Genomic DNA, 25835 nt, shown 5'->3' on the forward strand with positions numbered 1-25835 from the left:
CGCGGGCACGGTTTGGGGAATTTGTTTGCGGGTTTGGCTAAAAGCGTGGTGCCTCTGTTAAAGAGTGGCGCTAAAACCGTTGGAAAACAGCTGATCAGGTCGGGTGTCGAATTCGCGGGCGATTTAATTTCAGGCGTCAATCCGAAAAAAGCAGTCATTCAAAGAAGTAAAGAAGCCGGAAAAAATGTTTTCGGCTTGGTGGCCGATGCTCTTCAAAAACCACCGAGACAACGCAATAAAAAACGTAAACGCGCGCCTTCCAAAGCCAGTCGCAAAAAGGCAAAGCGGACGAAAGGACGTGACATTTTTAGTGGATGAGAATGACCTGTCACCCCAAGTCAGCAGAATGTGTTAAAAGCGAGTTGGATTTGTTTATGATTCCTCCGACAGATACAACTTGTACTGAAGGTTACTTTAGCGAATACTTACCCATCAGCACCATAGGAGAAGCATCTCCGATAGAATTCCACATTTCACCTACAACCGATGAGTACATAGACTTGTTTCACACCCATTTTCAAATCCGCGCCAAAGTCCTCAACGCGGATGGATCTGCTTTGGCGAATGACGCGGAAGTGTCGGTTGTCAACAATTTTGCGCATAGTCTGTTTAGTCAAGTGGATTTATCAGTCAACGATAAATTGGTTACCTCTGCAACAAACACTTACAGCTATAGGGCGTACATTGAGACTCTGATGTCATTTGGCCCGGCAGCGAAACAATCTTACCTAACAAGCGGTTTGTATTACAAAGATACAGCGGGAAAATTCGATACTATGTCAGGGGCAAACGGCGGATATGCCAAACGCAAAGCCTTTATCGCCGAAAGCAAAACAGTAGATCTTTACGCGAAACCGCATCTTGACTTGTGTAACCAAGACCGTTATGTTTTGAACGGGGTTGGTTTGAAATTTCGTTTTCTACGCAATTCGGATGAATTTGCTTTGATGTGCGCCGATGACGCAAACTACAAAATTCGCGTGGAAAATATGTCATTGTTCATCCGAAAAGTGAAAATCAGCCCTGCCGTTCAAATAGCACACGCGAAAGCGCTACTCAAATCCAACGCCTTGTATCCGATACGACGAACTGATGTGAAAATTCTAAGCATTGGAGCGGGAAACATGGATTTAAATCAACAGAATCTATTTCTGGGACAGGCTCCTAAAAGGGTTGTTGTTGGACTCGTAGAAAACAGCGCTTACAATGGAACGAGATCCAAAAATCCATTCAATTTTAAAAATTTCAAAGTGAATTTCATGGCCCTCCACATCGGAGCAAAAACTGTTCCTTCGAAAGTCCTAAAGCCTAATTTTGACGAAGATCTGTTCATGCGTTGTTACACCTCCATGTATACGGCCACTGGCAAGTTCTTTGAAGATCTCGGCAACAACATATCTCGCAAGGATTACAAAAACGGTTTCGCGCTTTTTTCTTTCAATCTTTCGCCAGACTTAAATTCAGGAAGTCATTTTGGTTTAAAGCAGAAGGGGAACATACGCTTGCAATTGCAATTCGCATCGCTGCTGACAGCAACGGTGAACGTCATCGTTTATGCAGAGTTTGATAATATTTTGGAATTGAACAAAGACAGAACAGTGCTGTTTGACTACTCCGCCTGAATGGATTCTCTCACCATAAAACGCATTTTAAACGAAGATAAAAAAGCCAGACGCATCTTCCGCGGAGTGTATCCGAAAGATCAAATAAACGGCATCGAGGTTCATGCACCGGCCGCGTACGTTTTTAATACCGATGACCACGATGAACCCGGAACTCACTGGTGTGCTGCTTATTTCGACGACAGCGGCAAGGGTTACTATTTCGACAGCTACGGATTAATGATTTTTCCCGAATTTTACAACTTTATGTCCGACAACGCCACTCAGTGGACGTTCAATAATATCCAACTCCAAAGCTTTCAATCCTCGGTTTGTGGACATTATGTAATTCTGTTTGTATTCGCTGTATCACGAAACATCTCAATGGAAGACTTTGTAAACTCTTTTTCGTCCAATTATATAGCAAATGACTTGGTTGTACAAACGTTATTCGATGAATAAATTCTCCCCGAAGCGCTTGGCAATTGACTGCGTCAAAACCGTCTTTGCAATATTACGTCAGAAAACAGGTCTGCAGGCGCGAATTAATTGGCTTCGCCAAGCCCTTTGATGGGCCTGGTAAACACGATTGCCTAGCGTACAATTGTTCCCATCCAATTGCCCTCAATAGCAATGCAATTCAGGAAACAATTTCCGCAAGCGAGGCCAGCTCACCACAAACGTAAAGATAATGCTATCTTGCGGTTTTTACCGTTTAGGGTTATATCAATCTGGGCAACAAACTACCTAGGGTTATACCTAATACATACCAAATAGTTAGGAAAATCATCCATAGGATTACATTCATTACCCTCTAAAGGGTTATAGTTAGAATTATTAGCATCTCAAATTAACGTCTAAACTTAGGGTTATTACCCTTAGGATTGAAGCTCCTAAACTTTGGGTCAGAGTCTAAACTTAGAATGATTACCGTCTAAACCTAGGGTTAGGGTTAGGGTTAGCATTTAAACCTAGGGTCTTAACTAGGGTTAGGGTTAGGGTTAGCTCCTAAACTTTGGGTCAGAGTCTAAACTTAGAATGATTACCGTCTAAACCTAGGGTTAGCATTTAAACCTAGGGTCTTAACTAGGGTTATAGTTAGGGTTAGCGTCTAAACTAAGGGTCTAAACTTAGGGTTAACGTCTAACCGTCTATAGGGTTAGACCGGAAGTAATTGAGCATACTTGGTGGGTCAAAGCCACAATATATACTACTCAAATTATGCTTCCTTGGTTAAAGATTAGCATCACTTTACGCCATGATGTGTTACATAACTTATGGCCCTAAAATTCGTGCAACTGTTAACTTTAAAGTAGAAAAATACAGTCAATAAAGTTTCCCGAAAATATCTTAAAACATGGCAGTGCGGGCATTTCCTGGAGCAGCAACCTGTCGTGCTGAAGATGGCTTCTTCCGTTGTTTGCACACTGGCGTTTGCATTCCACGGTACAAAGTTCGAAGTTACGGAAGCGACTGCTGGCTGGGTGCGGTGGCAGACGAGAGCGATGAGGATAGAGGTCAGCTCAAGAAACTATTTTTTCAAATGCTTTCAGTTTAAAGTATCCATTCATCATAACAACGATAACACATAGGACAGTTGCTTACTTTAAAAAAGTTAAATTTCAGAACCCTTGAATTGCACCGATGATGAATTTAAATGCCGCTCTCTCAAAAAGTGTGTACCGCGTTATCTTCTCAACACCAAAGAAAGCTGCAAATTAAACGAGGGCTTGATTCTTCCATGCAGAAATCAGACAGGTTGGTTGGTTGTTACTAAACTGCAACTTCAAATCCATTTATATTAGTAGTTTTTTATGGAAAGTTCCTCCTTTAACAATTCAAAACATTTTCATTCCTCCCTAATAAACTACACAGTAAATGTTTAACCTTACAAAGATCATTTAAAATTAGGTGCTTTTTAACTTTACGGTTTATATCCAGTGGTGGGTTTCATTTTTTTTGTCTGGCGGTTCTATCACAAAAGTCTTATTTTTCAGCCGGTTCTGTTACAAATAGTCCATTGACAGTAACCAGTAATGCTAACCGGTTCGCTGATCTCATAAAATTTCGTGAGACGGTTCTATACAACCGGTGCGGACCGGCTGAATCCCACCACTGTTTACGTCCCTAGAACTATAAAGTGTTTGTTTACAAATAACGTGTACAAGTTAAAGTCAATTTCTCCCATCAGGTTTCAAAATTTCCGGTAAGGTACCACTGCGCTATATGTAGACAAGTCACTGTTCCATTTATTGTATCATAGAATTCACGTGCAAACGCAGCAAGTTGTGTATTCCACGTTGGATGGTGAAGAACGGCAAGCGCAATTGTGACACAATGGTAGTGAAGGACGGAAGTGACGAAACCATCGATGTAACCTCATGTGACGCTTCAGAATTTCCCTGTTCCAACAACACTTCCTCACCACTACAGTGCATTCCGAGGGCATGTGTTGGAGACGGTGTGAAGGATTGTGCAAATGGAAGAGATGAAATTACGAACTTGACAAGTTGTTACAATGACACAGAGTTTCGGTGTAACACAAACGGACGTTGTTTGGAGCGACATCGAGTGATAAATAATTTTCCTGATTGTCCTGATGGTTCCGATGAAAAGTAAGCTCTTAAATGCATTCCAGATAAAGAGTTTCGATGCCACGACAACGGTCGTTGCATTCCGCGCTCGTGGCGAGGAAACACCTTCGTGAACTGTAACGATGGAAGCGACGAAATTCCATGGAGCGCAAACGAAACGTGCTTTGATGGCGAATTTCGTTGTCACAACGGCAAGCGATGCATTTCCATCTACTTGTTGTGTGACGGCATGGATCACTGCGGTGACTGTAGCGACGAGATTGAGAGCTGCACTGAACCCAGGATGCTTCGATGTCCTAACGAGCCGGGTACGTGTGTGCTTCCCACCTATTCCTGCGATGAGTTTGCAGACTGCCCAGAAAATACCGAATACGTCAAACATACCACTGGCTTCAAGTGTAACAAAGTTGTGGCCGGAATTGACAGTACTGTGTACTGCGTTCTGCCCCAATGGACATTAACTGATGAATATCCGATTTGCCAAGATTCGTCAGATTTGTGTTTTGTCAACGGAACTTTCAACTGTCATCGGTGTTTGTATTCGGACATGATTATTTCACCCAAACAGTTATGTGACGGTATTTTTGACTGTCCTGACCTAACAGACGAATGCCTTTGCGCCCGAAATGTTCCGGGTTCGGCTTCGTCAGTATATCTGTGTGACAATGTGTGCTATGGTGATTCTGGCAACCCTGCTTGTTCGTTGTGCAGCATGGGGCAAGTAAAATGTGGATTGGAAGACGTATGTATTTCCAAATCACAAGTGTGCGACGGTAAAGTGGATTGTCCTATCACAAAGCTTGATGAGCTTCACTGTGGCAGATCAACCAATCAGGACAACGTAATTAACTTAAAAAATTTTCATTGCGACCCCATTCCACAAGAAATAAGCAAAGTTATTCAAACAGTGTTGACCAAAGATGTCATAAACACCTTAGCTCCTTCGCAAGCTACAAAGTACGAGGCTGTTTGGCAATAGAAGAGAAGTATACGTATTTCATGATTATGGTTTCTGTTGTTGCAGGTGTAACAACGTTGTGGAGTGTTCAAGATTCGAAGACGAGTGCAGCGAGAGAGCAAATTGTAGCATCAGACATCCACTGTGCGACCAAATTCCTATGGACGTGGTAATGTTTTGACTGAGGGGTATTTCCATCCTTCATACTTCCTGTAATGTATAGTTTAAACCAGTGGTCTTCAACCTGTGGGTCGCGACCCCAAGTGGGGTCGCCTAAACTGTTTCTGGGGTCGCCATAAATTCAAGTTATTGGCGTTTAAATTTATTACCTAAAAAAATGATACGTTTTCGTTCTAGTTCGCAACCTTTGCTCATGTTCTGCAGTATAACTTGGTAGCTCCAGTCACAATCTAATCATTGTGATGCAGTAATCCACATGAAACACAGTCATCTAACCCATTGTTACGCCATAGAGCCTCATTAATGACATATTGTGTCCAAAATAATACAGCGAGTACAGGGAAATATACATGATTTTACTGATTTCTGCAAACTGGTGAGCTTTAACGCGAATTAGACTGGTCAAAGTAAATAAAACGTTTGGGTTCTAACATTTAAGCGTAATAACGCACGCTGAATGTTAATAGTTAAAGTATACTGGAAAATTGAGCGTTCATGTTTACATAAAAATAGTTTCAGTTTTGACATTACTACAAACATTTTTCTCCCTATTGGAAAAAACGGGGTCGCATGTAAATGCTGATTTAATTTTCTTTTAAATTGGGGTCGCCTTTAAAAAAGGTTGAAGACCACTGGTTTAAACTATTGAATGTGGAAGCCTTGATTTGCATAAAGTTCGTGCTTATACTTCTCTTTTGACACTTATTCATCATCTATTGCCACTTAGTGCCTAAGTTAAGACAGTGTTACCATATGTTGACTACAACTGTGTTACGAAAATCTTGCGACCAATTTCTTCTTAGATGTTTATCTCTGGACACTTACTCGGTGGAGATCTACTGGCAGTGCAAGCACGAAAATGTCAACTACATTTTGGCTTCAGTTCCATTCTAGGTTCATCAATTTGCAACGGATATGAGGAATGTCAGGAAGGTTACGACGAAGCGATTTGCCTCGGTCGCTTTCGATGCGCAGCAGGACAAGTCGAAACTTTAGTTTACGGTTAATAGATTGTCATTCAGACCTAAAAAGGCTGTATTTGTTTGTTGATTATTTAGTTATGTGTTTAATACTTTTTGCATTACTACAAAAGCTGGCATACTAGGGTTGTAAGTCGGGTCGGACTTTTCGGGCCTAGGTTTTTCAAATCGGGCCTGACTTCACATTCTGTGTACGCAACATTTTACAAATAAAATCCCCTAGCTAAATAGACTTTTAATGGACTAATGCCTAACAGCCCTAAAACGTCTTGTTTAAGCCAATGTTTGTTACTTTGCATTGTGCATGTCAACTTTACGATTTTCTGTACAGACGTACTTTTTGTAAGCTTTCATGTATTTGCCGGTCAAACAGTTTTGAGCCCTCTCAAAAACGATTTAGGTTCGGGCCGGGTTTGTATGCTTTGGTTCTGGCCGGATTTGTGCTAGAACTTCCGGCCCCGCCTAAAACTCTGTAGTATACAATTTACATAAACCAATCTTTCATACTAAAGTGGATAACTTCGTTCAGGTGTTCGTGATCGTGTAAGCATCCCGGTCCAGAAAACATGCGACCTGGTCTCCGATTGCATCAACTCCACAGACGAACTTAACTGTTCCGAATCCACACACTTCTACTGCCTCAACAAGTCCCCTCCATATGTACCAATAACCAAAGTTCTCGACGGCGTTTCAGACTGCAGCGATTCCTCAGACGAATGTCCTCCGAACTACTTCAAAAACGACGCACTTGCCTCCAACGAGCAAATGATCAAAATTCGAGCTCTCGAAATCCTGGTCTGGTTTATGGCAATATTGGCGTTGTTTGGCAACCTCGCAGTTATGATAAACACTGCGCTTTACTTTAAACAAACCAAGATCGATCAATTACAAAACAAAGTAGGCTTGATCAACAACGCTTTGATTTTCAACTTAGCAATAGCTGATTTTCTCATGGGTATCGTTCTCCTGGTTGTTGGAATCAAAGCGGTTGAGTTTTCAGGGAGTTACTGTCTTTTTGACAAGTTGTGGAGATCTAGTAACCTGTGCAACGCAATCGGTGCCATGACAGTGATTTCAAGTGAAACATCAGTGCTTACATTGGTTTGCATCACATCATATCGTCTCTACATCATTTGTAAACCTTTCGAGTCTCGTTGTATCAGGGGCAGAATTGCAATAATGTGGATCTGTATCATCTGGTTTGTCTCCTTTCTTCTTGCTTTGCTTCCACTTTCTACCGTCTTGTCTGGAAATATGTTAAACAGGGCTCAAATCACGCCTAGTCCTTATTTCTATTCTGATCAAGTGAAACTTACCGACTTCAGGCAATTTGCTCTGCGAATCGCTGCTTTAGGCAACAAAACTCAGCAAAATATTGAGTCATACAATTGGGACGAACTTAACGCTTATCTAACCTCGGAACAAAGCTCCGTGGCGCCATCCACTGTCGGTTATTTTGGTTACTACAGCAGCAGTAGCGTTTGCATTCCGCGTCTGTTTCGCATCAGCAAAAACGAATCGGGCGTCAACCCAATGTCGTCCATTGTAATCTCGTTCAACTTTGTGGCACTTCTTTACATTGCTTCGTCTTATGTTGCCATTTACATCAAATCGAGTGGCAATGAGGTGACTAAATCCAACAAGGTGAAGAACAAACAGAATGTGAGCATGCAACGGAAAATCACATTGCTCATAGCAACTGACATGTGCTGCTGGTTACCGATTTGCATCATGACATTTCTTAGTATGTCAGGAGTTGTTCTGCCTCCGGATTCCTATGCAGTTTCAGCAGTGGTTCTCCTGCCCATCAACAGCTCACTCAACCCGATGATTTGCACCAACTTTCCACAGATGGTCTATTCCAAAATCCGATTTCTTATCAACAAAGCCAGAAGTTGCTTCAATTTCTCGCCATTGCGCAACGCCGTGCATCGACCATCAGCCGAGCTTGAAATGCCCAAGAAAAATGTCACTAAAGTGTAACCTTCCAATTTTTTAACGTAAATTGGCCATAACACCAAGAAAGGCACGCTACTCTTTGTGCCTAAATTTAGATAATTGTTGTCTATTAATTATATACGTGGCCTACCTTTTGTCTGACGTTTCTGTAAATAAAACCCTTGCGCTGTCAGTAGCCAGTGATGCCCTAAAATGTTTACGTTTATGTGGATAAGTGAAACTTTTACCAAGTAAAGCTGTATACGAATCCCCGCCACTTGACGCTTGTGCAACGGTATAGCTAAAGCGTGTTCGGCATCTTTTCACCATTTGCGCCCCTTTGCTGTTTGCGCTCCTTGCCGTTTAACGTTACGCAGCTTTATCCGCTTGGGTAAATGCTATAGCGCGACTGTGCTGCTACGATTTGTTCTACGAGCAAACGAAATTCAAATCAAGCACGTCCTTGAAGGAGTAGAGTGCTAAAAACATGATTTGCAGACACAAACTGTTGCTGTTGTGTGTTTTTGTACAGACGGCATGATGTTGCTTACAAGTATGACATGTCTTGTTTGAAACTGAACTTGTTGACTTATTCCAATACCGTATTCAAGAATTATGCTTTAATATTTTTACTGAAAAAAATTGTTGTTTGAATATTACTGCCATTTGTCACTTCTTTCAATTACATTGTCGTTTTGCCTGGACGCAGCGACATGTTCATTATTTCCGCAACTCTCTCGATGTTAGAGTGTTCAGTTGTTTTCGCAACAGAAAAATTTAGTTAAACCCTCTTTTCTATTTTTTATTTCAAAAAACCGACCATTGTAACACTGCAGTTCTTTTCCTGGAATATGTATGTACTTACAATTTCGTTAGACGTCGCTTATGTGTTGTGACTAAAATTGCCTAATTTACAGCAGTGTTCAGTTTTCTGGTCACTGTAGGCAATATGTAATGTACAACGGTATTGGTTCTCAGTTAAAGCGAACAGAAAAGCGTCACAATCATCTTGTAACAAAAAAAATGGCCAATAACCTGACACAAAGAAACATGTGACGTTATAAGAGTCAACATATCTTAACTCATACACCAACATTGTCCTGACATTAATCTAAAATAATCGCACACAATCAAATTACGTACCAACTTGTTAGAAATCCAGGTTTAAACTACAGACACTTTGACGGATGTTTAGCACTTTAAAATGAACAGGCATTCATGCTTTTATAGCTGCACATAATACAAGGTATAATGTTAGAACATACATATTTCTAAACTAAAATAGTTCAATCACAAACTGCGACTCATAAAAAAGCTGCTCAGAGCACAGAAAGAAACTGCAAAACGTGGCCTGCGCAACATAGCACTAGCAATGGTATCAGACGCATTGTTACGTTTTAGTTTTCTCCACCAATCATGGCAGGCGCTTTAATACGTCACAGTAGGTATTGGCAAATCTCTAGCGTAAACTAGAAACAGGGAAAGAAAGCACATGCAAGCAACTTCTTGTTGTAACAATAAATGAATGCGAAAATCGGTATCTTTTTTACTATTCTATGTAGTTCATAATTCTAACGATTAAATGGTCGTTAGAACTGGTGTCAAAAGATAATAAAATGAAAGAACTTTAGTCTTTATTTCTAACAGGTTTACTACGTGGCATGATACAACTAAATTAGAATGTGATGTTTATTATTAAACTGAGACTAATTTGTCTGTCGTTGGAGTGCGTGTTTCAACAAGACAAGCACAGGTGCAAAGATGATGAGTTGGTTGAAATACGTTGGGTGAGCTCCGTTGCCTGTGTTGCAGTCGTCTAAAATTACAAGATTTGGAATTTAATTTCAAATTAGTAACAACGTTTTGATGAAAAAGTTGGCATATGGTCTCACAAGGTCATTTAAATATGTATTTTATTCCAGTATGTTACGTTCTACATCACCACTGCCTAAGCCTATAAGCGTTCTGCTTTACCTGTGTCACATGTGTAGGTGCAAAGACTTCCCGTGAAGCCTTGAACAGTTCTGTCGGAACACCCGGGTTGTGGGTCGCCGCACCATCTCGTAATTATTGCAGCAATGTTGCCGTCATCTTCTTCATCGCCAATATCACCGTCATCTGAATTTGCGAAACTTGTTTATATAAGACACAGTTTAAGTTCGTGTAACGTCTGGTAACAACACATTGACATGTTAATACTTTTGAGGGTAAAATATATGATGGAAATTTAAGAGTAAATTTGTTATCTGGGATCGACCTTTAAAAACGCAAGTAAGTTTAAAAGAGTATCTCACGCATAAAATATGCATAACTTTTTAAAACATAACATGCAACAAATCCTTTGTTTTTCTTGTTTTTGAATGCCTAGTACTCTGGTAACTGGAAATGGCCTAATCAACTAGACTCTAGTAATAGATTAGGCCATTGTACCAACATGTTTTGGGCATCAAATACATACTTGAACTTGTAAACACGGTTGTTACGCATTTGTCGTCGTTTGATGGACATGTGATACTGTGGGATTGCGCCACATTCGGTCCATAACAGTCCATTGGTGCTGCAGAGCCTGGTAGGTCTTGAAATGTGCAACTGTAGCATTTCAGGTTTTCCTCGCTGCCGTCAAGCCATCCATTTCCCGTATTGCAGTCATCTGTGTAAAGGAAACTTACTCGTGTTGTAGCATTTAAAAAAAAACACGTTTACTGTAGGCGTTTCAAACAATGATTAAATCACACGCGATACTTTCCAGTTTTTTGCATGAGATACGTTTGTGCAGTTTTCGGAAACATATAAGTTACCAAATGTTTGGTGTTTTAAACACTTTCATTTATTTAAGCAAGCCCCAAAACTTTCTTTTTCCGCAAATAAACTGCCTGAGGTTTATAGTAAAGTCTGACCAAACAATCGTTATGGTATCAATTTTACTAATGATAGTAGTTTACTGTTCATCGAGATTTTGCATGAAAAATCATGGTTTATCTACAATTGTACAAAAATACATAAACTGACTTTATTCAAATAGTATTTTTTACATTCTCGTCCAGTGTTTCGTAATGTCATGTCTTGATTCAGAACCATTTAGTCAATATCAGAATATTATAAATACATGTAATGTTCGGTAATTTCTACCTGTAGAGCAAGTGTAGGTGCACGTTGAGCCTTCATGATCTTCGTAGTTGGTTTCATTTACGCAACCGGTTTGAGGGTTTCCACATGATCGGTCAACTACAATAACATCTTCCCCGTTTGTGTCTGAAGTAAACAAGCAATATTCAAGCTGAATCGTGTTGAGATGAGGTAAACCTACTTTACTGGAAGACATAACTTAAATGCCCGCACTAGGATGCTAAGTAACAATGTGAAAAGGTGTGAAATCACAACACACGTAAGATATGTTACAGCAAAATAATACAAACCAATAAAAGACTTTGTGAACAACGTACACCATGTTTTTTGTGTTGAGATGAGATGAATCTACTTTACTGGACGCTATAACTTAGACCAGTGGTTCTTAACCTTTTTGTAGTCATGGACCCCTTTTATGAATTTTGTAAGTCTGCGGACCCCCAACGCAATTTACCATAAGTCGTTTTATGTTTCACGTTTCTTGCATTATAACCATGCGTTTAAAGCATTTAAATCCGCCTTCACAGTCCTTTAAAATCAATGATGTTTCTGTATTGTAGTGGCCAACACATCGAATTGATAATATTTCTGGTAAATATAACTTCACAAATCACTTGTCCTATAAAGTCTATTGTCCATGTGTGTTATGATGTCACAATAGGGAAGACAATCACAAAAAGTAATTGTTCTCAATCAAGGTGTAATAAACAGCGTGCACCCGTATGCAGGATTGTAAACACTGTTAAGAAACTTAAAAATATTCTTCTGTTGGTTAATGATACTTAACATATTTCCATCCATGGACCCCCTGAAACCATCTCACGGACCCCTTGGGGGGTCCGCGAACCCCAGGTTAAGAACCACTGACTTAGAGCCACGCACTATGATCATTGCTACGTAACTGCGCAAAATCAAACCGCAACATAAGTAAGAACGGTTATAGAAAACAATTTTGAGGTTTTGTGGATAAGGCACGGCGTGAAAAGTAGTTACCTACGTCTACTAAACATAATATTCTAAAAACTTTAAGTAGACATGCGAAAAATTTCCAGTTAGCTATATGAGTTTGTATGCCCGTCAAATTATTTCTGATGGTTTACTTACTGTTGACATATCTCCAATAGCTACGTTTGCTCATGGCGTTTAACCAGCTCGCGTAAAACTGCGTTGACGTACGCAAAGGGGAATTTAATATCGGGGAATGTCGAAATGCTACAGTCACGCCGAAGTTTTTGCACGCGATCGTTGGCACAAATAAAGGTCATTTATTTGATTTTTACTTTTTATCCAAGGTGTTCAAAGTTCAGGTACGGCACTTTTGTAAAATGGTACATTTATATGTTTCAGACTTGCTTAAAGTTAGATCAAAGTCGTTTAGTTTGTGATACATATATATATATGTACAAAAAACTATACTATGTGAAATACTCTTGTCCAAAGATTATTGTGTTTTTTTCCCATACCGAGAAGGCACATGTAAAAAAGTTTTAACATTTGCTGACAATGCTAGTAGCCCAAACGTACTATCTAATAAGTTTTGTACGTGTAACAAGACTTATAGCCATCGGCGATGGGTCCACTGTTTTAGTAGTTGGGTTAGTTCTGTAATGTCCAAACACAGGAAACTATCAAAAAAGCTTGAATAAAAGTCCTTGTTCAGGTAATGAAGCATTACACTTACTTGAACTCGAAAACACGGATGTTACACATTTATCATCTTTTGATGGACATGTGATACTGTGGGACTGAGCCACATTCGGCCCATAGCAATCCATTGGTGCTGCAGTGCCTGGTACATCTAGGAATGTGCAACTGTAGCATTCCAGGTTTTCCTCGCTATCGCCAAGCCACCCGTTTCCCGTGTTGCAGTCATCTGTACAATCGACAGAAACTTTGTGCAGAGATAGTTGTGTTAACACATATAGCATGATGATAAGGCTTTTCTTTAGACCAGTGGTTCTCAACCTTTTTTACTATGCGACCCCCTTTAGAGATTTTCTAACACCACGCGACCCCTATACACACGCACACACACAAGAAGTTTAACTACCAGCATGTGTTGATTGTGTTCATCACACATTTGCAATCTAACGTGGCTGCAATAGTTCGGCGTTTTGCTGTATTCCGGAAAACCCATATTTTTCAATAACTATTTCACTATTTCGTGTTTTTTTTATGTTAAGAAAAACCAAAACCCGCAATTGTAGAAGTATACAATCGCAAATAATGTTGCGCCCGTTCTAAATCAAACGGTCGTGTGAGTTACTACATGCTAAACAAAAGTCACAGGGAAAGTTTTTTTGATACAGATAAAATAATTCCGTGTTCGGTTGCGTCTCCGCGACCCCCTCAAAAGTGCTTGGCGACCCCTTGGGGGGTCGCGACCCCCAGGTTGAGAAACACTACTTTAGACAATCACTGACGTCTTAAAGCACCCATTGCCGTATTTAAACCTATAAACTCGAACAGATGTTGTTAAATCGTTTCGGGCAATTTTGCCGTGGCAATATTGCTTGTTCTATACTTGTAACTGTACTGTAATCAAGATTTTGTACTTATATTTGGTCAAATGTTTTATTATATCCTGGTCCATATTATTATGTTCACATGCATAAATTCAGATGTTTTTTAAACGAGTCTACAAAAAGTTAAAAATGGGAATGTACAGCTTTACCACATTTTTCGTAAATGAATATAAGTTTCAATGAATATTTTCTGACAGTTTACCGGTTGAGCAAGTGTAGTTGCACATTGAACCTGTGAAATCTTCATAGTTGGTATCATTTACACAACCAGCTTCAAGGTTTCCGCATGATCGGTCAATTACAACAACATCTTCTCCGTTTAAGTCTAAATATTAAAGTTAAATAAAGTAAACAAACAATATTAAAGTTAAATAAAGTTTAATATTTAAATAAAAGCATAAACTTTGTTCAAATCACAAGCAATAAATGTATCAGAAAAACTGGTGTAAAGGGTAAGTGAGGGCAAACAATTTCAGTTTGTTGCATTGTGGGTAACGTGACGTCATTGTTGACAAAGCACTGGTGACAAAACGACTTCACACACCAACTACTCATATTTACATTAAAATACATCGGGAGTAATTGTGCAGTTAGCTATGAGTTTGTAGTCCAGTCCAATGTTTTTCTGTTGGTTACCTTAGTGTTGACATATCTCCAATAGCTACGTTTGCTCATGGTGTTTATCCAGCTCGCGTAAAACTGCGTTGACGTACGCAAAGGGGAATTTATTGTCGGGGGATGTGACATTACTTACATTACGACCAGCTTTTCGCACGCTTTTGTTAAATAAAGGACACTGATTTAAATTCGACCCGACCTGTTTTGGAATGTCTTTCAATGTTTTTGACTTGCTTAAAGTAATGTCAATTTTGTTTAACTTAATAATAAATGAATCATGTTTGGCCAAAATTAAGCTATTTTACTATAAAACATGTTAAACTCCTGTTTTATTTATGCCAATGATCTTAATTTTTTTGCAAATCAACAACTTCAGGCAATGTACAGTATGTCATTTACCTGTACCGGCAAAGACCAGAGTAACACATGTATCATTAGGCGATGGACAGGTTACACTACGAGCCTGTGCCACGTTTGGGCCGTAACAATCCTTTCTGGCACCGATTCCAGGAACATCCCGGTATGTACAATTGTAGCAGTCAAGGCCGAATCCTGAAATAAACAATTTCTTTGAATTTGAACCGATACTATTGCGATTTGTATAGTGACAAATAACTACAATCATACAAAATACTTCAAGATTATTACCCTCCTTTAAACATTAAAAGCAGACTCAAAATGCAATTTCCTCAATGAAGATTTACACTACATCAATTGTTGCTTGCAAATAACATAAAATCACACGAGGCAAACGTCTCACCTTTTGAAACACTTACAATAACAATTACAAGTACACTGCAAAATCTCATCATGCATGTAAGTAGCTAATACCAGCAGTCAGAACTAAACGTGAGCAGTACGTCGTACCTGTTAAATACCTTAAGTATTTGCTCACGGCCACGCGCTAAGTGGACGTAAATTGGATTTATAAAGCAAACACTTCAGAGGTTGTATTTTCGATTCCTGTTTCAATCGAATTGGAGGTTTGACAGGAGGCAAAAACCGACTAAAACTAGTTTGTAACTGGAATATTCCGGCGAAAAGTCACCCAAAACCGGAATTTTCTTCAATTTTTTGACTTCTCAAAATCGAAAAATGGAAAGTTTTTTTTTTCGATAATCGGGTCGAAAAAGGTGATTTGACATTTTTTTCGTTTTTGTGTCGGGTTTATGAGATTGCTGTAACCTGGTGTTGGTGGAACCGGGAGAACAAATTGGAGCCTGGAGAGCGAATTAAAGCGGGAAAACTTTATTTCAAATCAATGAAACTGAAGTTCTAAAACTTCCAACTGCAGCCAACTTCGACGGATTAAAAACACAAAATTGCGATGAATCGTAAAGGATAAAAAATTAAAAATTACAAAGGTAAACATACAACTGTTTTACTTTGAATTTTGTCTGTTTTAGACGATTGCAACACAGGTAACGGAGCGAGATTTCAACCAATTTATCGTCCTTGTACTTTTGCTTATCTTGTTCAAACACGCACTCTAACGACGGACCAATTAATCTCAGTTTAATAACAAACAACACATTCTGATTTAGTTTTAATCGGTCATATAACTATGAACTGCATATAATAGTAAAAGACAAAGAAAGCGTTTTTGCATTCATTTATTGTTACAACGAGACGTTGCTTGCGTTTGCTTTCTTTTCCTGTTTCTGGTTTAGGCTATAGTGATTTGCCATTACTTACTGTGACGTAACAAAGCGCCTGCTATGATTGGTGGAGAAATCTTAAACGTAACAATGCGTCTGATATAGTAGTGCAATGTTGTGCGGACCACGTTTTACACTTTCTTTCTGTGCTGTGCCTGTGAGCAGCCATTTTAGTAGTCGCAGTTTGTGATTGAACTAATTTAGTTTAGAAATATGTATGTTCTAACATTACAGTGTATTATGTGCAGCTATAAAAACATGAATACTAAAGTTGATTTTAAAGTACAGGTTAAAAAATCCTGTAGTTTTAATCTGTACTTCTAACAAGTTGGTACGTAATTTGATTGTGTGCATTTATTTTAGATTAATGTCATGACAATGTTGGTGTACGAGTCACATGTTTCTTTGTGTCAGGTTATCGGCCATTTTGTTGTTTTCTATATTACAAGATGATTGTGACACTTTTCTGTTCGCTTTAACAGAGAACCAACACTGTTGTACATTACATATTGCCTACATTTACCAGAAAACTAAATACTACTGTGAATCAAATAATTTTAGTCACAACATAGGAACGTGTAACAAATTGCAAAATCGGTACATGTATCTTCCATGAAAAGAATTCCAGAATTACAATGGTCGACCTTGAAACAGTAAAAAAAACGAGGGTTTAAGTAAATTGTTCTTTTGGGAAAACGGGCAAACACATTAATATCAAGAAAGTTACAGAAATTATGAACTTATCGCTGCGTCCAGCCAAAACGACACTGAAAATGGAAAAAGTCCAAAGTGGCAGAAACATTCATACAACAGCATTTTCAGTAAAAATAATAAAGCATATTTCTTGAATACAGTCTTGAAATAAGTCAACAAGTTCAATTTCAAAGAAGACATGTCATCCTTGTAAGCAACATCATGCCGTCTGTGCAAAAACATGCAACAGCAAGAGTTTGTGTCCGCAAATAATGTTTTTAGCACTCTACTCTTTCAAGGACGTGCTTGATTTGAGTTTCATTTGCTTGTTAAACAAATCGTGACAGCACAGTCGCGCTATAGCATTTACCCAAGCGGACAAAGCTGCGTAATGTTAAACGGTAAAGCAAAGGGGCACAGATGGTAAAAAGATGCCGAACACGCTTTAGCTATACCGTTGCACAAGTGTCAAGTGGCGGGGCTCGTATACAGCTTTACTTAGTGAAAGTTTCACTTATCCACATAAAGTTATACATTTTAGGGCATCACTGACATCTGACAGCGCAAGGGTTTTATTTACAGCAACGTCAGACAAAAGGTAGGCCACGTATATAATTAATAGACAACAATTATCCAAATTTAAGCACAAAGAGTAGCGTGCCTTTCTTTGTGTTATGACCAACTTAAGTTTTAAAAATTGAAAGTTACACCTTCGTGATATTTTTCTTGGGCATTTCAAGCTCGATTGATGATCGATGCACGGCGTTGCCCAATGGCGAGAAGTTGAAGTAACTTCTGGCTTTGTTGATAAGAAATCGGATTTTGGAATAGACCATCTGTGGAAAGTTGGTGTAAATCATCGGGTTGAGTGAGCTGTTGATGGGCAGGAGAACCACTGCTGAAACTGCATAGGAATCCGGAGGCAGAACAACTCCTGACATACTAAGAAATGTCATGATGCAAATCGGTAACCAGCAGCACATGTCGGTTGCAATGAGCAATGTGATTTTCCGTTGCATGCTCACATTCTGTTTGTTTTTCACCTTGTTGGATTTTGTCACCGCGTTGCCACTGGACTTGATGTAAATGGCAACATAAGACGAGGCGATGTAAAGAAGTGCCACAAAGTTGAACGAGATTACTATGGACGACATCGGGTTGACGCCGGATTCGTTTTTGCTAATGCGAAACAAACGTGGAATGCAAACGCTGCTGCTGCTGTAGTAACCAAAATAACCGACAGTAGATGGCGCCACGAAGCTTTGTTCCAAAGTTAGATAAGCGTTAAGGTCGTCCCAATTGTATGACTCAATTTTCTGCTGAGTTTTGTTGCCTAAAGCAGCGATTCGCAAAGCGAATTGCCTGAAGTCGGTAAGTTTCACTTGATCAGAATAAAAGTAAGGACTGGGTGTGATTTGAGCGCTGGTCAACATATTTCCAGACAAGGCGGTAGAAAGTGGAAGCAAAGCAAGAAGAAAGGAGACAAACCAGATGATACAGATCCACATTATTGCAATTCTGCCCCTGATACAACGAGTTTCGAAAGGTTTATAAATGATGTAGAGACGATATGATGTGATGCAAACCAATGTAAGCACTGATGTTTCACTTGAAATCACTGTCATGGCACCGATTGCGTTGCACAGGTTACTAGATCTCCACAACTTGTCAAAAAGACAGTAACTCCCTGAAAACTCGACCGCTTTGATTCCAACAACCAGGAGAACGATACCCATGAGAAGATCAGCTATTGCTAAGTTGAAAATCATAACGTTGTTGATCAATCCTACTTTGTTTTGCAATTGATCGATCTTGGTTTGCTTAAAGTAAAGGACAGTGTTTATCATAACTGCGAGGTTGCCAAACAACGCCAATATTGCCATAAACCAGACCAGGATTTCAAGAGCTCGAATTTTGATCATTTGCTCGTTGGAAGCAAGTGCGTCGTTTTTGAAGTAGTTCGGAGGACATTCGTCTGAGGAATCGCTGCAGTCTGAAACGCCATCGAGAACTTTGGTTATTGGTACAAATGGAGGTGACTTGTTAAGGCAGTAGAAGTGTGTGGATTCGGAACAGTTAAGTTCGTCTGTGGAGTTGATGCAATCGGAGACCAGGTCGCATGTTTTCTGGACTGGAATGCTTACACGATCACGAACACCTGAACGAAGTTATCCACTTTAGTATGAAAGATTGGTTGATGCAAATTGTATACTACAGAGTTTTGAGCGGGGCCGGAAGTCATACAAGCCCGGCCCGAACCTAAATCGTTTTTGAGAAGCCTGTTAACTGTTTGACCGCCCAATACATGAAAGCTTACAAAAAGTACGTTTGTACAGAAAATCATAAAGTAGACATACACAATGGAAAATAACAGACGTAGTCGTTTTAGGGCTGTTAGGCATTAGTCTAGCAAATGTCTATTTAGCAACGTTATTTTATTTTAAAAATATTGCGGAAACAAAGTGTAGGCCCGAACGTGCACGGAAAAGTTCGACCCGATATAAGTTACAAGTCTGATATATCAGCTTCTGTAGTAATGCAAAACGTATTAAAGATATAACTAAATAATCAACAAATAAATACAGCATTTTTTAGGTCTGAATGGTAAAAAAATCTATTTACTGTAAACCAAAGTTTCGACTTGGCCTGCTGGGCATCGAAAGCGACCGGGGCAAATCGCTTCGTCGTAACCTTCCTGACAATCATCATATCCATTGCAAATTGATGAACCTAGAATAAAACTATAGGCAAAATGTAGTTGACATTTTCGTACATGCACTTTCATTGGATCTCCACCGACTAAGGATCCAGGGATAACCACCTGAGAAGAAATAGGTTGTTACGCAGAGTTTCCAAAATTAGGTTGCAGGCAACATGTGGTAACCCTTTTTTAACTTAGGCACCATATGACAATAGAGGAAATCAAAGTTTTTCAACTTTCGATAGAACAAACTACACTGCAGGAAGTGTGAAGGATGGAAATACCCCTAAGTCAAAACATTACCGTGCCCATAGGAATTTGGTCGCACACTGGATGTCTGATGCTACAGTTTGCTCTCTCGCTGCACTCGTCTTCGAATCTTGAACACTCCACAACATTATTGCACCTGACAACAACAGAAACCATAATCATGAAATCGTATACTTCTCTTCTATTGCCAAAACAGCCTCGTACTTTGTAGCTTCCAAAGGAGCTAAGCTGTTTATGACATCTTTGATTAAGATCGATTGAAGAACTTTCCTTTTATCTTGTGGAATGGGATCGCAATGAAAATTTTTCAAGTTAATCACGTTGTCCTGATTGGTTGATTTACCGCAGTGAAGCTCATCCAGCTTTGTGATTGAACAATCCACTTTACCATCGCACACTTGTGATTTGGAAATACATACGTCTTCCAATCCACATTTCACTTGCCCTATGCTGCACAACGAGCAAGCAAGGTTGCCAGGGTCTCCGTAGCACACATCGTCACACAGATATACTGACGAAGCCGAACCCGGAACATTTCGGGCGCAAAGGCATTCGTCTGTTAGGTCAGGGCAGTCAAAAATACCGTCACATAACTGTTTGGGTGAAATAATCATGTCCGAATACAAACACCGATGACATCTGAAAGTTCCATTGACAAAACACAAGTCTGATGAATCTTGGCAAATTGGATATTCATCGGTTAATGTATATTGGGGCAGAACGCAGTACACAGTTTGTTCAATTCCGGCCACAACTTTGTTACACTTGAAACCAGTGGTATATTGGACATCCTCGGCATTTTCTGGGCAGTCTGCATACTCATCGCAGGAATAGGTGGGAAGCATACACGTATCGGGCTCGTTAGGACATCGAAGCATCCTGGGTTCAGTACAGCTCTCAATCTCATCGCTACAGTCACTACAGTGATCCATGCCGTCACACAACAAGTAAATGGGAATACATCGCTTGCCGTTGTGACAACGAAATTCACCATCAAAGCACGTTTCGTTGGCGCTCCATGGAATTTCGTCGCTTCTATCGTTACAGTTCACGAAGGTGTTGCCTCGCCACGAGCGCGGAATGCAACGACCGTTGTCATGGCATCGAAACTCTTTATCTGGAATGCATTTAAGAGCTTGCTTTTCATCGGAACCATCAGGACAATCAGGAAAATTATTCCTCACTCGATGTCGTTCCAAACAACGTCCGTTTGTGTTACACCGAAACTCTGTGTCATTGTAACAACTTGTCAAGTTCGTAAGTTCATCTTTTCCATTTCCACAATCCTTCACACCGTCTCCAACCCATGCCCTCGGAATGCACTGTGACGATGAGGAAGTGTTGTTCGAACAGGGAAATTCCAAAGCGTCGCATGAGGTGAGGGTGATGGTTTCGTCACTTCCGTCTTTCACTACCATTGTGTCACAATTGCGCTTGCCGTTCCTCACCATCCAACGTGGAATACACAACTTGCTGCGTTTGCACGTGAATTCTATGATAAGTTGACATAAATGTGAGTATCTTGCCTACTTGTAGGACAGTGGTACCCAACCGGAAATTTTAAAACATAAAAGGGAGAAATCTACTTTAACTAAGTTAGTACACGTTATTTGTAAACATACACTTTAGCTCTGGGGATATAAACCAGAGAGTCGAACCGGAACTGAACCCGAACCCGCGAACTGGTTTGGGCGGTTAATTTCATTAAACCCGACCCGAACCGCGAACTGCGATTTTCTAAAAACCCGAACCGGAGTTGAACTCCATATTTTGTATGGCGTTGAACCCAAACCCGAACCGAACCAGTAAAAAACGCAGTATGTTTTATATTTTGTGATTTTTTTCAAAACAGCACACTGAAGAATTCACGAGATGACACTTACAGGGCGTGTCAAAAACAACAGTGCTCAGGAAAAAAAATTGAGTGTGATGAGGCCAGGTAGATGATGGGTAGAATTAAATTAAAACAAATAAAAATTTGAACCGGTTTGAAAACCGCAAACCGGTTCGGACCGGATAATTTGCCCAAACCGAAACAAAACCCGAAAATATACATTTTTAAAAACCCGAACCGAATCCGAACCCTAAAAAACAAAACCAAGTGAACCCGAACCGAACCTGAACACATATGACAAGCGGTTCGACTCCCTGATATAAACCGTAAAGTTAGTAAAACACATAATTTTAAATGATCTTTGTAAGGTTCAGCATCAGGGAGGAATGAAAATGTTTTGAATTGTTAAGTGAGGAATTTTTCCATAAAGAACCACTAATATAAATGGATTTAAATTCGCAGTTTAGTAACAACCAACCAACCTGTCTGATTTCTGCAAGGAAGTATCAAGTCCTCGTTTAATTTGCAGCTTTCTTTGGTGTTGAGAAGATAACGCGGTACACACTTTTGGATAGAGCGGCATCGAAATTCATCATCGGTACAATTCAAGGGTTCTGAAATTTAACATTTTGAAGTAAGCAACTGTCCTATACAGTGCCGGATTAAGGATCGGCTGCCCTGTAGGCACGTTTCATAAGTGGCCTGAAAATCAGGGTTGCCAAATAAAAATTAGAATTATCAGTGTTGCCAAATCATTGTCACAAAGAAAAGTGGCCTGGATTTTTGACTGGCCTGTATAGGCACGTGTCTACTTTGCCTAATGGTTAATCCGGCACTGGTCCTATATGTTATCGTTTTTATGATAAATGGACATTTTAAAGAGTTGGAAAATAATTTGTTGAACTAACCTCTATCCTCGTCGCTTTCGTCTGACAACGAATCCAGCCGGCAGTCGCTTCCGAAACTTCGCACTTTATAACGTGGAATGCAAACGCCAGTGTGCAAACAACGGAAGAAGCCATCTTCAGCACGACAGGTTGCTGTTCCGGGGGATCCCCACACTGCCATGTTTTAAGATTTTTTCAAGTAATTTTGTTGCCTGTATTCTCTACTTTAAAGTAAACAGTTGCACGAATTTTGGGGTCATAAGTTATGTAACACATCATGACGTAAAGTGGTACTAATCTTTAACCAAGCAAGCATAATTTGACACAATTAAACGTTAACTGTCAAAAAATCTATGTGAGACGAAATTATACGTAATAATAAAACCAGTTACATTTAGCAGTTTATGAGTGAAATTTTGCCAACCTTGTTTCAAAGGACGATATACGCTTTTTCCTTACCACTTACCTTGAGGTATTGAGATCCAAGAAAGAACAACAATAAGTACAAGTGGTTCCATTCTTTAGTTTGGCAAGATATGTTTCAACAAAATGCAAGTTTACGCAAAAAGTTATTAACATTCCTTTTATGCGGCGTTCGGTGGGCAAAAAGCAAAGTAATAGATTATTTTTTCCAAATATTATTTTTAAACAATCAGTATTTTTGAACACGCACTTTAGCTTATCCTACATGCGTGTCACTGAAAATGGTGCTTTAATTAAGCTTCCTGCAATTTCAGGTATAAATGTAATCTTTGACAAAATACAGTCGATTTTTTTATTAAATCTGCCTTATTGATATCAAGTTGTTGTTTTTCAAACGCAAAATTTTTCCCCGACTATTTCAGGTTTTTCAATCAAAATACTTCAAGTCTGATAGATTTGAGAACCAGAGGCTTACTCTTAACCTAATCTCAGCTATATAAGGAAGTGAAGCACTATTATGAGTCAAGTAGCGGAGCCGATTGTCCCAGCATATTCTGCTACACAAAAGTGAAAGTGATTGTTTTTTGTTAAGGTTTTATACAGGACACTATTGTCTATATTTAGGACCTACGTATAGGCTATACAAAGCAGGCTTGAAGAAGTGATTAAGTGGGTTACCTGTTTCCTACTATCATAATCTTCCTTTCATCACTAATTGAAATGAGCATTTTGGTGAACGTGTCTTGTTATGTTTCGAAAAGAGGCAGGAATCGGCTAAAACCAGTTTGAAACCGGAAAATTCCGGGAAAAAAAAGGCAAAAAGTTGCCCGAAACCGGATTTTTCTTCAAATTTTTGACTCCTAAAAACCGAAAATCCGAAAAGACTATTAGCCTTATTTTTGAACTCAAAAATCGAAAAACGAAAAGGCTTTGGCATTAGTTTTTTTTTCAAAAATCGGTCAAACTTCTGGTTTTTAATTCCGGTGTAATCCCCTTTAAGCTTCCTATCTCACTACAGTGCTGTTGATATAAGGTAATTTAACCTTTTTCCGTTTTTTTTTTTCAGGTTCATGAGATTGCTGGTGACCGTGGTGTTGGTGGAAGCTTGGAAAACGAAGTAGAGCTTGGAAACCGAGGTAAAGCCGGAAAAATTTGTTTCAACCTGGCCAATGAAACTGAAGTTCTGCCACGTTTGCAGCTAACTTCGACGGATCAAAAACGACAAAGTTGGAAATTAGATAAAAGACGGTCTTATCAGCGGCATCTCGACCCACTAGGTGGCGCATCGAACCAGTTGTTAATAACTTCATGGGTTTGAGATTAAGAAGCCAGGCAACCGGTAAATTTTAACGACCGATTTGCTGACCACACTATTCACACAAGATAAAACTTTGACACAGCTAGATATTTTTTATCCAGGGTTGCCACACCGTCCTTATTTCTAAGATTTGTCCTTATTTGAAGAGCAACGTCTGAGAAAAATTCATTGTCCTTATTTCTAAAAAAATCCCTGATTTTAATAAGATATTTTGTCTTATTTTTAACAATTATAAGTCAAATTCCTGCTACAAGTAAAGGAAACTTAGAGTGCTACAAGTAAGGAAACCTAGACCTGAGCTGTCGTGAGATGCGCTAAGTATTTTCTACAAACACGGACATGCTTAAACAGATTGTTTTCGGCTAAAAATACATGACATGTGATATGTCATGGCTCGTAAAAAAAGCAAGATTTGTTCAAAAACGTTTGTTCGCTTCGTATGAAATTTATTTTTTCGGTATAACCGATCACCCTCTGGTCATTCGAACCGCCGAGATGTTACTGGGACAGCAGAAACGTAACTACTCTTAACTTGCAACCAGTAACACACATGGTCAGTAATATCCAATCTAACTCTGTGTTACGCATCTTTCAATCCTTGCTTCATTGCTGGTTGCCTAGCAACAAACAGGAAAAAATACAAACAAACTGCTGCATGTATTGTGTACTGAATGTTTTCCTTGTTTGCAAATTTACATTTATTAAAGAAGTTGCACTGTGTTGTAACAGGAGTGTGTTATTTTAGTTCAGAACTACTAGATAAACCCGAAAACAAATTGACGCAGAGTCCATCATAAAAATAAAGCTAGATTGGAAAGTGAATTCTTCCCTAGGTCTAGAAATTACGCAGCGCTACAGGTAGTACGCGGTGGCAACGAAGCCAAGTTTGAGGAATTATAAAGATAAAGGGCAAGCTAAAACCGATTTGAAACTCAAAATTAACACGTTTGCTAAAAAATCAACAAATGCTCAATAAAGTTTGAGTTGACAATTAGTTAGGAAAGCAAACTTTTTACTCGAACCACAATCATTAAATAATTATTATTTAACCACTACACACAAATCTGTTCTTAATTCTAATAAAGGATGTAACGGCCCAAATAGACGTAAAAATCGACATGCATTAATATTCAAACGCTCACCATCAGTGATATTACTATTTGTTTACGCCTCCTTTCTCCGCGCAACGCGTGACTTCGTCTTACAGTTTTTGATTAAGTGACTTTGATTTTATTCTACTCAATATATTTCCACTTAAAACTGCGAAAACGACACATTTACATGAAGCGAAGGTATAATGTTTACAAACTGGTTTAAGAGGTCGAGGGTCATGTCATATGCGTTTGGAAGTATTTTTCGAAACAACTCGGGGTCAGTGTATAAAGGTTATTATCAGCTTGTTTGTTAAAAAACGAATAGTTTATGTAGCTAACTGTGGTTTATATACCAGTATTAATATACGATTAATTAAACTTTAAACTCAACCTGTAGTGCAGTGGTTCTTAAAGTATGGGTCGCGACCCAAATATGG

The 25835-nt window shown here is 39.3% G+C and overlaps 3 protein-coding genes and 2 pseudogenes across 5 annotated transcripts; 3 read left to right on the plus strand and 2 right to left on the minus strand.

Moving 5' to 3' along the window:
- The first annotated feature begins 320 nt into the window (after window positions 1–320).
- LOC145227533 (uncharacterized protein F54H12.2-like) lies at window positions 321–1622 on the plus strand. The gene has a single exon (XM_080092415.1). The coding sequence runs from the start codon at window positions 321–323 to the stop codon at window positions 1620–1622; it is 1302 nt and encodes a 433-aa protein (XP_079948541.1).
- A 1336-nt stretch (window positions 1623–2958) lies between these two features.
- On the plus strand, window positions 2959–7546 carry LOC145227615 (uncharacterized; annotated as a pseudogene). Its single transcript, XR_013859942.1, has 6 exons — window positions 2959–3118; window positions 3228–3359; window positions 3865–5152; window positions 5220–5322; window positions 6137–6335; window positions 6843–7546. The product of XR_013859942.1 is annotated as an uncharacterized LOC145227615 (transcript).
- Window positions 7547–7561: 15 nt separating this feature from the next.
- LOC145209493 (G-protein coupled receptor GRL101-like) lies at window positions 7562–8323 on the plus strand. Its single transcript, XM_080079784.1, has one exon. It carries the CDS (start codon window positions 7568–7570, stop codon window positions 8294–8296), a length of 729 nt encoding a protein of 242 aa, XP_079935910.1. The 5' UTR covers window positions 7562–7567; the 3' UTR covers window positions 8297–8323.
- A 565-nt stretch (window positions 8324–8888) lies between these two features.
- On the minus strand, window positions 8889–15374 carry LOC145229660 (uncharacterized). Its single transcript, XM_080094998.1, has 8 exons — window positions 15281–15374; window positions 14920–15072; window positions 14105–14227; window positions 13059–13250; window positions 11381–11503; window positions 10710–10901; window positions 10226–10369; window positions 8889–10067 (listed from the first exon to the last, which is right to left on the minus strand). The coding sequence occupies exons 1-8, from the start codon at window positions 15330–15332 to the stop codon at window positions 9958–9960; spliced, it is 1089 nt and encodes a 362-aa protein (XP_079951124.1). The 5' UTR covers window positions 15333–15374; the 3' UTR covers window positions 8889–9957.
- A 2938-nt stretch (window positions 15375–18312) lies between these two features.
- Window positions 18313–23081, minus strand: LOC145208238 (uncharacterized; annotated as a pseudogene). The gene is made up of 7 exons (XR_013854568.1): window positions 23030–23081; window positions 22585–22737; window positions 22159–22290; window positions 20047–21334; window positions 19876–19978; window positions 19494–19692; window positions 18313–19029 (listed from the first exon to the last, which is right to left on the minus strand). The product of XR_013854568.1 is annotated as an uncharacterized LOC145208238 (transcript).
- Between the last annotated feature and the right edge of the window lie 2754 nt (window positions 23082–25835).

The sequence above is a fragment of the Phallusia mammillata genome, chromosome 1 (assembly GCF_965637545.1).
Source record: "Phallusia mammillata chromosome 1, kaPhaMamm4.hap1.1, whole genome shotgun sequence".
Classification (NCBI taxonomy): domain Eukaryota; kingdom Metazoa; phylum Chordata; class Ascidiacea; order Phlebobranchia; family Ascidiidae; genus Phallusia; species Phallusia mammillata.